Below are 13,472 nucleotides of genomic sequence, written 5' to 3'. Positions count from 1 at the left end.
CAGCTGCTCGGCGGTAGAGCAGATGAGGCTTTCTGCTCCGGTACAGATTTACAGCTTCGGTCGTTATGAGTCGGTTCCGACTCCAGGGCACATAACCACCACCAAATAATCACAATAAAAATTTCCAAAAAAAAAAAAAAAGTCTTTTTTGCTGCGGGTATATTTAGATCCTCGGAGTAGCCACGGTGCATGAGTTCTGCGAGAAGAGGCTGTAGAAGTCTCAGCTCCAAGTCCTCACTGCTCCAGAAGCGACAAGTAGCCTCCGCGGGCTCGGCCGGTGGGCAGGGCGAAAGGCGGGTCCCCAGTCCTCGCCTTTAGTCGGAGGCAGCAAACCATCGATAGGTAACACCTCCTAGTTTCCTAGAGAACACAAGTGGGTGTGGAGGAACGGAAGTGGGTGGGCGATGAAAAGGACGACCCGGAAGGGGAAAGAGAGAGTTTCCGTTCTTTGTTCTGCCCCGGGTGTGTGTGTTTGTGACAGGGTCCGGCAGGGCCTGGCCCCTTTCCGGCCCCTCAAGTCTCCCGTCCCTGCCCCCAGGGTGAGTCCGGCCGCTCGCGGGGCTCGCGGTGAGACTGAAAGCTGTGGTAGCCGGGGGAAAGGGTTGTCTCTGCCGCTGTGGTCCTGGGGCCCCAGGCTTCCCGGAGTAGCGTGTCCTGCAGCCGGACTCCCAAGTGTGAGGAAGTCCTCTTCCCCAGGGACCTCACTACCGGGAGCGGGGCCTCCCTACCCGGAGCGGGGGCCTGCGCGCGGAGGGCGGGTTGGGGCTCTGGTTCTGATTTTCTGTTCAAGAGCACATCTCGAGCATTGAAAAGTTTCGGAAGAGGCGTCATTCGTTTTCAAACCAGCTGATGACAGCGACCTAACGTAGTAGTTCTCCAAAGCGCTTGTATTTGATGCTAACACTATTCGTTCCCCGGCCGGAGCGGAGATCCATTGTTATTTGTACCCAAGGATCAGAGAACGAGTGTGCGGAGTTAAATCTGGGTCCCGGCGGAGGTGCAAACTCACTTTCCAAAAAGTAGTTCTGCAGGAGACCAATAAATCAGGAGTCAGTACGCCTTATGCTGTTGCTGTTAAGTAACCTCGAGTCGGTTCCGACTCTTTGCTCTCCTGTTCAGGGTTTCCGAGGAGCAGCTGGCGGGTTTGAACCTCCGATCATGTGGTTCGCAGTGCAATACAGCACCACACCAGGAGTCCAATAAGCCTTGTGTTGTGTCGTAATTAAGTGCTGTGGAGTCGGTTCCGACCCATAGCGACCCCTGTATAGGGTGTCCGATGACAGGAGTGGCTGGTGAGTTTGAACTGCCGAACTTGCGGTCCAGTGCACTATCCTGCAGCGCCACACCAGGATTCCAAATAAGCTTTATAGGGGGAGGGATACGACTCTGACTCCCGTATTCCATTCTATTAGATCTCCATTTGATTTGCTACCAAAGTGTGAGTGAACACAGCCCGGGTTTATGCTTTAAGGGGCATTTGCAAACGCCCCAGAAGGATGAGCAGGATGAGGAACCTGAAATCCATGACACTAAAGGTATCTATCTCCTACACGAAGAGACTATTTGGAGAGTGAATATCATTGTGGCTTCAAGCTCATCTTAATAGTATGATGAACAGTCTTGTAAAAAAGAGGAGATTTTATCATTGAAGGTTCAAGGGGATAGGATTTCAGTTTAGTGTCTGAAGGCGGCTCTAATGGTTAAAGTAAGCAACAGTGAACCAGAGGGCCTGCTGAAGTAGCGGAGTAGCAAGTTAGCTGGCTGAGTCTCTGAACACAGGCTGGAAAGTTGATCTGGACACCTGGTGTGGCGCTCTGGATCAGCACTGGACTGTGAACCACAAGGCCAGCAGTTCAAACCCACCAGCTGCCCCTTGCAAACCCAATACAGGGCCACTCTGAGTAGGAACCGACTTGATGACTTGATGGCACTTAACAACAACAGCTCTCCACAGGTGCAGTGCAAATGTTGATTGTGAGTTAGTATTTTTTACCATATGCTAATTTACTTTTATTTGTCTTTAAATATCTAGGTTAGAAATGCAGTTTACATGAATACTTTCAATGTTTTCTTTCAAAAAGGGATCCCACAGTGTTGACCTCACCAAAGGTCAGAATTACCAGGAATTTGAACAGAAGCTGCCAAATGCTCCATAGTTGCTACTTTGGCCTGGAGGACTGAGCCCTGAGAAGGAGAGACCCCAGCAGGTAACACTCTCCGTGCTTGCTCTTGCTCCCTGGTCGTCTTCTCTGTCTCCAGGAGCAGTTCTGGGGAGGAAGGTTGGCTGCAGAGCCAGAGAAGAGCCCTGCCTGGACCTGAAGCTATGGGGAGACCCTGCTGATTGTCTTTCCTGTGAGAACCCTAAGCCACGGATGCAGACACTGGGGACTTGTTCTCCACAATATGCCTTTGAGTCCCAGCTTTGGTTAGCCCAGCTGTGAGGAGGGAGTGCTCCCTTTTTCTCTGGAGTAGGAGTCTCAGACTTCAGTGTAAGGAAAGTTTGGGTGAGAGCTGGCCTGTTGGGGGTGTCTGCTAATTAGTAGTCTTAGAAATTATAGGGGTGGTTAACAGGGAAAACATGGTGGGCCAGAGTTGAAGGGACCAGCTGAAGAGGGATTTGTCACTCTGTTCATCAGTGGACCTGGCGTGGCCTGAGTAAGTGCCTTCCACCTCTTCAAGGTTGGTGGTCTTGGGCTTTAGACCCTCTTGCTATCTAAAGACTAGAGTTTTCTGAACTCCCACAGGTGAATTCAAGCAGCACCCCTTCTCCTTTTATGTATCTGGAGAATACAATAGTCTGTTGTGATGAAACAAATACTTTTTCCATTTCTCGTTTTTATTTTTTTTGTTCCTTGCAGTAGTGTCTTGGAATGTAGTTAGCATTTAGCTAATGTTTGTAATACGACCAACTGAATAAATACATGAGATAGAGACCAAATCCGGCGTTCTGTGCCCCCACCGTCCCCGTGATCGTACCGACATATAAGGACACTGGTAGATTGGTGGATGCTAGGCCTATTCTAGAGAATTGATTATTTCGATAGCATTCAAATGTGAAGGGGAAACTTACTTGAGTTCCAAACCTTATCCTAGGTATTAATGTTCTTTTATTCATTAGAGGCACAGAGAGCAGACCTCTGTTAATTACTGTAGGAAATGGGAGAAATTAATAGGAATAAAACAATAGCAAGTAATTTTCTGTTTTTTAAAAAATATTGGTCCCTACTTCATATATTCTGATGCAAGGAAATATTTCATGAGAGAAGGAAGATTTAAATAAAAAAAAAAAAGGGATGCTAAGCCTAGTCTTTTAGATCCTGGTGGCTATATATACCTGCCCAGTCTAATGAGACTGCCCCAGGGACCACACAGAGACCCTAGCTCCTCAATAATACCCTACCTTTGGCTGAAACATAGCAGAAAATTGTCTTAGAAAGAAAGGGTTGGGTGGTGTGTGCCACAGAGTCTGTTCCAACTCACAGTGACTCTGCAGAGGGTTTCTGAAGCTGTAAGTCTTTATAGGAGCAGAAAGCCTCATCTTTCTCTCATGAAGCAGCTGGTAGATTTCAACTACTGACCTTGTAGTTAGTAACTCAGCTCGTTACCCACTATGTTACCAGGGCTCCTTAGAAAGAAAGGTAATGGGAGGAATTTATTTTACAAGATGGCCCCTACCTTTGTGACACAGATGTTTCCTCAGGGTGATTAAAGTGAGAAATTGCTCTGATCTGTTTGCCTCAGGATAACACCATGTTATTAGGTGCTTTCAAGTTGTCTCCAGCTCTGCAACCTTACGTATAACAACAAAACAAAAATGCCTGGTTCTGGGCTACCCATGAGTCCATTGGATTGTAGCCATTTTGTCAGCACATTTCACTAAGGGCCTTTTTTTTTAATGCTGACCCTCTGCTTACCAAATATGATGTCTTTCTCCAGCAATTGGCAAAAGTAAACGAAACAAAGTCTCGCCCTCCTCACTTCTAAGGAACATTCTGACTGTACTCCTTCCAAGTCAGATTTGGTTGTTGTTCTGATAACAGGTCTTTAACAAGACCACAATTTGAATGTCTCAGGTCTTCAGGCTTTTTCATTGTTCAGTTTCCTATGCAGACTATTGAAGCTTCCATGAATGGGGTGAAGTACACCTTACTCTTCAAAGTGACGTCATTGCTTTTTAACACTTCACCAGAGGTCTTTTGCAGTAGATCTGCCCAGTGCAATACGCTATTTGATTTCTTGTCTGCTGCTTCCAGGGACACTGACTGTTGTTCCTAGAAAAATGAACTTTTGGATAAAGTCAGTTTTTTCCCTTACCATGCTTTACGTTTATTGGCCTAATTGTAAGGATTTTAGTTTTCTTAATGTGTAAGGACAACACCTATACAGCTAAAAGCCAAATGAAGTTTTTCTTTCCAAATTGGACTGCTAACCTCAAGGTCAGCAGTTCGAAATTACCAGCAGTTCCGCGGCAGAAAGATGAGGCTTTCTGCTTTCGTAAAGATTTACAACCTCAGGAAACCTTATGCAGGGTTGCTATGAATCAGAACCGACTCCATGGCACAGAACCCCCACCACCACTAATTCTAATGTGGAGTCCTGGTGTGGTGCCGTAGGATAAGCACAGGACTCCTGACCACAAGGTCCATGGTTCAGACCCAGCAGCCACTCCGTGGAAACCCTATACAGGGTCATTATGAGTCAAAACCGACTTGAAGGTAAACAACAGGTGTGTGAGGTGTGTGTGTCTCCCCCTTTGCTATAAGTGGTTAGCTTTGTCTATTCCAAATATTTTTAAAAGTTGCTGTCATAACACACATTTTACAGTCTGTGGACACACTCTCTTAGAGCTTATCCTTTTCACTTGACATTGTGTGAACTACTTTCACTTCCAGCTGTTTAGTCTGTTAAGGTCACTATGGGCCTCTGACGAGCCTCATTGTTTGTTGTTGTAAACAGCACTTGAAGGGTGGGGTGGGGGGTCTGCAGTAGGGCTGTTGAGGAACTTGGGAGTTTTTATGGTTCTTATGGTAGCCTCATTTTGGGGGATAGGTAATACATTCACCAGGATTTTGCCTTATTTCCAATGGTGGGCACTTGTGTTTAATTCCCCTCTTTATGCATTCAGGAGTTTTCCTTTTGTTTTTCTGCTGTAATATCTTTGAACTTTGGACTTTTGCCTCTGCAGTGCTTCTTCATTCTCACTCGAATCCTGCTTCCTGCTGACTGCAGACAGGAGACCAGAGCGCTGGAACTCTTGCCCATGGAAACCCAGACTGGTCATGTATCTCAGGAACCTCAGGCGCTGTGCGAGAGGGGTGAGGAATAGGGACTTGCCATTCTTTCATCCAGTCATTTATCCAGTTCTCTTGTTCAACAAATACTAGGTTTGTTATTGTTAGGTGCCATGGGCTCCGTTCTGACTCCTAGCAACCCCACGTCCCATAGAACCCGAACCCGCCCAGTCAGGCATCATCCTCACAATTGTTGCATGAGCTCATTGTTGTTTCACTTCATCTCCTGGAAGATTTTCCTCTTTTTCACAGACCCTCTACTTTACCAAGTATGACGTTTCCAGGGACTGGCCCCTCCTGATCACATGTCCAACATACGTGTGATCCTAATGTTCAAGGAGTGTTGTGTCTGCATTTCTCCAAAGACAGATTAGTTTTTCTGACAGTTTATGATAATTTGATATTCCTTGCCAACAGTATATAATTTGAATGCATCAGTTCTTCTTTGGTCTTCCTTATTCATTATCCAACTTTTACATGCATATGAGGTGATTGAAAATACCATGGCCTGGGTAAGGTGCACCTTAATCCTCAAAGATACAGGTAAACTGACATACAAATGGTAGGAATACTCAGTTTAGCACTAGAATACAAAGATGAGTAAGACAGGAGTTCTCGGCCTATGGGGGATGCTGACAGAAACCAGTAATTAATCTTCAGCTTGAGGGGTTTTATAACAGGCAGTATTGAGGAAACTGGCAATCCCCGAATTCCATTTCTCAGGCATCCTCTAACTACAAACTGTGTAGATAGACACGGCTTGTGCTTTTAAGGAGCATATTAGAGGAGGCCATTGGGAATCCCTGGCAAAAGGATCAAATGGATACAAGCCACAAAAGCAGTTGTATTTTGCTTTCAGAAACTACCACGGACGAGTCATTTTTGGTCTTAATGGATATTGTTTCCATGTTTAACTGGAAAAACAGTTTTGTCTGTGGTTGTACAGAATCTGTTATGTCTAGGGGTTTAGAGTCTAAGACAGAACACCCTGCTGAGGGACAAACGTGTAAGAATTACAGAGAAGATGGGTGATTTCGCTCAGGAGCAGGGAGCAGCCCTGCTTTATAGATGGGATCTGGAGATGGAGAAAGAAGCTACTAGTTTTCCTCTCATTTGAGAGTTTGACTTCAGAGATGTGGGAGAATTACCGGAGGGACTAACAACACTGCATAGGTAGCCTCTTCCTACCCAAGCATGGGAGAGTGGGCAGCGGTGCACAAGCACAGATCTTCCCAAGTGCGGTAGACACGGAGACAGCACTTGGCAAAATGTACTGAGAGCAGAGTGACTGGAGAGAAAGGAAGGCCCAGAATGAAGAGGGCTTTGGATGTCTCTACCAGGGCAGGATGGGCCTCTGTTGCAATCACCTTTCATAGCTACAGACAAAGCGAATTTGAATTGTAAGAGGAAGTGGGTCCTCGCTTGTTCTAGGACTCCTTGAATTGTCTGTGAATCTGATTAGGAGGCCAGAAAACAGACTCACTCATGGGCCCTTTTGTTATCCATCAGCTCTTCCTTCTTCAAAAGTTCATGCCTTTTCTGACAAGGACAGCTTAGGGAATGAGATGTTGACAGCTGCACGCCTAAAGGCCAAGGCCCAGGTGAGTTTTGGCTCCCTTTCTTCTTCCTTCCCTTCCCTTTTGCACAGCAGCATCCCGTTCAGTTGTGTAAACCACGAGCTCTTCTGTCAGGATGGCGGTCCTCGCCTGCAGGGTAGTGGAGCTTTTTAGTGTCTTAGACTCTTGTCTTTTTCCACTCTCACCTCCTTTCCCCTACTTTTCAAATAATCCATCATTCATTCCCATCCCACGCTATTTTTGTATGTTGTCAGTTCCATCCCTCACCCTGAAATTGCATGCCAGAACTTGTTGTTTCAGGAGTTGGTGACATATGAGGATGTAGCTGTGTACTTTATCCGAAAAGAGTGGAAACGTTTGGAACCTGCTCAGAGAGACCTCTATAGGGACGTGATGCTGGAGAATTACGGGAACGTGTTCTCACTGGGTAAGGAGTTGAGTTTTCTCAACAGAATTCCCTTGGTGTTTCTTTCTGTTTCTTTATTTTACTTATTAGTAATAATCTTGTCACTGAAAATAATAAACTAAGATTGACTTAGTCTAAGAAAATATTAATAATAATAGTAGAATGTATAATAGGATTCACATTTGTAGGATCATTTGCAGTTTAAAAAGTTTTCATACAAGGGTAAGTCAAAAAGTATTGTTACAAATCCATAGAAGCCTTTATTAACCAAAACATATCAAAATGTGAAGGTGGTATTTTCAGGATAAGCATGAGACTGCAAAGTCAGTTTGAACTGCAGGGTTGGCAGTTCAAACCCACCAGTTGCTCCTCGGATACCCTAGACAGGGTTTCTGTGGTTCAGAATTGACTTGGTGACGCTTAATATTACAACAACCCTTCTCCAAAGAATTCTGCATTCTTAATTTATACCATGTCAAAACAGTAGTTTTGACTTCTGGAACTCTTTACCTCCCTACAGTAGTTTTGGCATCCATGAAAGACTCAAATCATGTTCCTTTTAAATGTTGAATTTGAGGAATCAAAAGAAATTTGAAGGAGCCAGATCATATAGGGAGGTTGAGGTTAAGTTTCCCAGGGAAATTCTTGATTGACAGACGTGCTGCCTTTGAATGAGCAGGTGCACTGTGATGGAGAGAAACTTCCTCTATGTAATGTTCCTGTCTCTTTTTCCTTTTTTTGCCAAAGCAGTTTTTCGTTTTCTTAAACCTTTTTCATATTAAGTCCCCATGATTATCTGTGTCCTTTGTGAAAAATCTATCAAGATTACCCCCTTGGCCATAACCCCCCAAAAAGGCTGACTTCTCTGCCGTGGAATTGAACTGACCCAGCCATTGTTTGGCTTGGATCTTTTTAAAAAAGACTTCCTAATAAGTTCTGTTATGGCGCTATAGGGTAAGAACTGAAAATCACCAGCTACTCTAGACAGGGTTGCTATGTGTCAGAACTGACTCGATGACACTTGACAGCAACAACGAGTCCTAGTGTGGTTCTGTAGAGTGAGCACTGGACTGCTGATGGAAAGGTTGGCAGTTCAAATCCACCAGCCACTCCTTGCAAGCCCTATACAGGGTGTCTTATGAGTTAGAACCGACTATATGGCACTTAAGACTGTTGTTGTTAAGTGCTGTCGAGTCGTTTCTGACCCATAGTGACCCAGTATAGGGTTTCTGAGAAGCTGCTGGTGAACTTGAATTGCCGACTTTGTAATTAAAATGGCTTTGCAGTCTGGCGCATTAACCCACAGCGCCACATAAGACTAAGACCAGTGTATTACTTACTGAGAAAACTTGTTTACAACTATCCATGGATCGCAGAGACGTGCTTAAATGCTTCTTTTTTTCTTAAAACACTTTTTATTTGTAATAAACCCATGCATGTATGAACTGAAATCCTGGTAGCAATACTTTTTGACTTACCCTTGTATGTATTTTGTCATTTATTTCTCACAGCAACAGCAGTTGAATTAGCTAGTATTTTCTTAGTTTTATAGATGAGGAGCATCAAGTCAGAGGTCTTAAATATTCAGGCGTGGTCGTAATAACTTGAACTTTGATTTTAAAACTCCAAATCTGGTACTTTTCCCATAAGTGTTTTCTCAGGACTGAAATGTAAACCTGAGACTTTTCCAAAAGTTTAGCATAATTGAGATCCCTCAACAGGCAAGTTACTGCTGTGTGCCCAGGTGAACATTCTAGAATACTTTACCCTCTTACTTCTCTGGGGACTTGTTGCTTTGTCTCAGACCAGTGCAGCTACTGTTATTGTCTTGAGTAGCACCAGAGGGTCTTCCTAACTCCCATTTGAGATTTCCCCATATATTCCCTTTCTGTTCCCTGCAGATCCTGGATCTGAGCTAGAACTCGGGGACTGCTCAGTATGAGCAATGTAAAACTCCTGTCCTGTGTCTTTCCTCATGAGCAGGATTCCTATTTCTGAATCTTGACATGCTCTCTCAGCTGCAGTGAGAGGACAAGCCAAAGGTCCTGGGTTTGAAGGGAACTGAGAGGTCCCGAGAGGTACCTGTTCAGGTGAGGGAGAAACAGCTATTTCTGTCCCTAACACTTACTGCCCTGCCTTTTTTTAAATACTAAAAAAATTTAAAAGACAAACTAAAAAATGCTAACTATCTAGAATTTTTATACTTATCCTCTGTGCCTAAAATTCTCTTTAGAAACCCAAGGTTGAAAAAATAGAGAAAACAAAGCAGAGATTGCTGTTCTCATCAATTGATCAAAGTCTTCTAGGACTCAGAACCCAGAGATGGACTAAGCTCTTGTCATTTGCCGATTTCTGTGGATTTGGCCTATGTGACACGAGTACAGACGTGCTGGTTCTTTTCCCCTGCACCAGAGATCACTAGAGTTCTCACCCTTCTTGAGCTTCTGTGCTCGTTGCTATTTTACGTCACCTCTCCCTACTTTTCTCATCAACCATCCATGCTTAGTTTTTTGTTTTTGCTCTTCCATATCATTTAAAAACTGTTCTTACAGTTAGTGTATCCCCCAAATTCTGTCAGTACTCTCTGAGTTTGCTCCCACTTAGCACTTACATCCTTCCCTGCCTCTGTGCTGGCCCCATCCTCTCCTGCTTACACAGCCAGCTTTCTGTATATTCTCTAGCTCTTCTGGCCTTGACTTGGCTTCCTCTTCTCTCTCTTTCCCCAGTTATCAGCCCAATTATCTTATTTTGCCTTAGCTACACACATACTGGGCAGGCCTTTTTTCAGGCTTGTACTTTTAGCATTAGTCACATGATTATCTTGTCCTCTGGTTTTTATTCTGTCTTCTACAATGAATAAGTGACGTTAGCATTTTTTTATTGTGCCAGATGGAGAGAACAGAAGTGAGAACGATCAAGAAATTTCTGAAGATACAGGATCACATGGGGTACTGTTGGGAAGATTCCAAAAGGATATTTCTCAGGATCTTAAATTCAAAGAAGCCTATGAACAGGAAGTCAGTCTAAAGCGGCAGCTAGAGAATGCCTCTGGAGAGAGATTGGCTAGGAAGATACAAGATTTTGATCGAGTGACACCTGAGGAGAAGCTAACCCCTATGGGAGAGAGATGTGAGAAATATAATGATTTTGGGAATCGCTTCACTGTGAGTTCTAACCTTATTTCACATCAGAGACTTCCTATGGGAGACAGACCCCATAAATGTGATGAATGTAGCAAGAGCTTCAATCGAACTTCAGACCTTATTCAACATCAGAGAATCCACACTGGGGAAAAGCCCTATGAATGTAATGAGTGTGGGAAGGCCTTCAGCCAGAGTTCACACCTGATTCAGCATCAGCGAATTCACACTGGTGAAAAACCTTATGAATGTAGTGATTGTGGGAAGACCTTTAGTTGTAGCTCTGCTCTTATTCTCCATCGTCGGATCCACACTGGGGAGAAACCTTATGAATGTCATGAGTGTGGAAAGACCTTTAGCTGGAGCTCCACACTCACTCATCATCAGCGAATCCACACTGGAGAGAAACCCTATGCTTGTAATGAATGTGGAAAAGCCTTCAGTAGGAGCTCCACCCTTATTCATCATCAGAGAATTCACACTGGAGAGAAGCCCTATGAATGTAACGAGTGTGGGAAGGCTTTCAGCCAGAGCTCACACCTTTATCAGCACCAGAGAATCCACACTGGAGAGAAGCCCTATGAATGTATGGAATGTGGAGGGAAGTTTACCTATAGTTCAGGCCTTATTCAGCATCAAAGAATTCATACAGGGGAGAATCCCTATGAATGTAATGAATGTGGGAAAGCCTTCAGGTATAGTTCAGCTCTTGTTCGCCACCAGAGAATTCACACTGGAGAGAAGCCTTTGAATGTAATGGGTATGAGCAGAAGTTCTCTCAGAGTTACTGCCGAATTAAACACCAGGGAGTCTACATGAGAGACAGCCACACACCTGTTTCCTTCATAGCTCCTGAAATCTGAAGAGATTACTTATTTACTCTATAAGTACAGACAGCTTAGGTATATGTCCTTTCCAACTTAAACCTTTCACTTTAGCAACTGGCAAATTGGGGGAAATTACCCAGCAATGATCAGTAACTGAGTGAATTTCCCCATAATGATACCAGCATCATAAAACGTTATGAGACAAGCAGCAGAGAAAGTACTGGAAATGGAGGGAAGCTCTGGGGCTAATAACTCGCTCGGGGATGGAGTTTGCACTAAACCATGTTTCCTACACCAGAGGACCCTTTCTTTCCAAGGTGAACATGGAAGCACAATAGTCAGAAGTTACAAGGATTTCTTTCATTGGAGTTACAGCACAGAAAGCAGTGGGAAAATGTCCTGAGTCCTGGGATCTGCTGTGTTTAAGGGAAAATGGGATCTGGATTTCAAAGCCACTTCCTTATCGAGCTTTAAGCTTGTATAAAGAATGTGCTGTTTGTTTCATAATTGTATTAATTATGAAAATTTGGTGCTATGTTTTTTATCAAGGGAGGAAAACTACCCCAAGAAAGGTTTTTTTTAGTGATGTCTGTATCCTTTAGGGCTCTTGGAGCAGCTCCACCAAGTTACTAACAACAGTCTTAGCAGTATTATAAAAGGACACTTTGTCCTTCCTGTTGTAATACAACTAGGAAATCCAACTAATCAGTCTCACCTGAAGTTAATATCAGAAGCATTTAGCATTGGCATCTACTTCCTTTCCTCTTTTCTCTTTTTTTTCTCACCATAACTGTGATACAAACGATTTCATTCTGGGCTCTTGTTTTCTAAGGATACTTTTAAGGCATTTAAGTAGCCCTGCGTTTTGTCACCTAGCACATCTGGCTCCGGCCCTCTCCTGATTCCACCTCTGATTCTTCAACATCCGAGGATTAATACCAATAAAGAGTAAAGTCACAGAGAAGCAAGGCTCTTTCCCGAATCTGGTAGCAGGGCTCTTTGTGGGTAGAGTGGAGCTCCTTAAGTTTTCCTGACCGAAGGGATGATCTTTCATTGTGTTTCTCCAATTCTACTCACCCTGTAGTATAAATGAAGTGCACTATTAAACAGACTAGTTTTTCAGAAGGAGAGATTGAGTGTGTTTTTGTGCAGGGGCCAAATTTATTTCAGTTAAAGCAGGAAACAGTGATTCTAAATGGAATCTTTAAAAATTAACCTTTAAAAAAAAAATTTTTTTTTTTTTAATGCACAAATATGTGGCTTCACTTTACCTTAAAAACTCATAACATTTCTCTAAATGCTGTCAGATTATTACAACCATTACAGTTGCAAAACGGCATCTGACCTCAATTAACTCAGAATTAGAATAAGTTCACAGTTTAAAGGTGGAACCCTTCACAAGACTACTCAGACACCAGCCACAAGCTCAAAGGTTCCCTGGACATCCTTGCATCTGATAGCTGCCTCAAACTCAGGGGTTTGCACTGCCCCCTCAGGTTTGATGATTTGCTAGAATGACTCACACAGCTCAGGAAAGCACTGTGCTTATTTTAGATTTATTATAACAAAAAGAGGCCCTAAATGCAAAGCTTCCGTGTCCTCTCCCTATGGAATCAAACCAGGATGCATCAACATCTTGGGACATCAGTGTACAAAGAATACTGTCAGTCACAGAATCGGAATTTTGTTATGAGGGCATGACTGAGTGGATCATTGATTAAACTTAATCTGCCTTTCGTCGAGGTTGGACTGATAGGTGGTAGTGAGTCTTGTCATATTGCTGAACAGAACTTCAGTGCTGTAGAGCTGGTTTTGACTCATAATGATCCTGTATAGGGTTTCTGAGGAGTGGCTGGTGAGTTCGAACCACTGTCTTTGCAGTTCAGATTGACCTTGAGGTTGAGTGCTTATCCTGTGGTGCCACACCAGAACTTAAACTTTTAAAAGTGAGAGTAAAGGGTTTTATTAGTCTGTGGGGACAGCTTGAGCACATTGAAGTGCAAGATCACTTTTAACATTCCGAAGGAGAGGCGTGATGTTTATACAAAAAAACGGGAGTGTATGACCACAGTCATGTACCGTGGTAGTGGTGATGTGCTGTGGAGTTGGTTTCGAGGCTGTAAATCTTTATGGGAGCAGAAAGCCTCATTTTTCTCCCATGGGGTGCTTGGTAGTTTTGAATTGCTTACCTTAAGGTTAGCCCGATTCATAACCACTGTGCAACTTTTATA

General features: G+C 43.8%; 1 protein-coding gene across 2 annotated transcripts; it reads left to right on the top strand.

The window, feature by feature from the left end:
* The first annotated feature begins 443 nt into the window (after window positions 1–443).
* Window positions 444–11,233, top strand: ZNF3 (zinc finger protein 3). 2 transcript variants are annotated; one of them, XM_006859621.1, is made up of 4 exons: window positions 444–539; window positions 6,801–6,892; window positions 7,169–7,295; window positions 10,164–11,233. In XM_006859621.1, the coding sequence occupies exons 2-4, from the start codon at window positions 6,857–6,859 to the stop codon at window positions 11,231–11,233; spliced, it is 1,233 nt and encodes a 410-aa protein (XP_006859683.1). In that variant the 5' UTR covers window positions 444–539; window positions 6,801–6,856. The 2 variants fall into 2 exon arrangements, with proteins under 2 accessions (XP_006859683.1, XP_006859682.1); XM_006859620.1 differs by lacking the exon at window positions 444–539 and adding an exon at window positions 5,261–5,315.
* Window positions 11,234–13,472: the final 2,239 nt, after the last annotated feature.

Source organism: Chrysochloris asiatica, unplaced genomic scaffold (genome assembly GCF_000296735.1).
Source record: "Chrysochloris asiatica unplaced genomic scaffold, ChrAsi1.0 scaffold00034, whole genome shotgun sequence".
Taxonomy (NCBI): domain Eukaryota; kingdom Metazoa; phylum Chordata; class Mammalia; order Afrosoricida; family Chrysochloridae; genus Chrysochloris; species Chrysochloris asiatica.
Note: the sequence above shows the minus strand (reverse complement) of the source record. Positions and strands in the feature narration are given on the sequence as shown.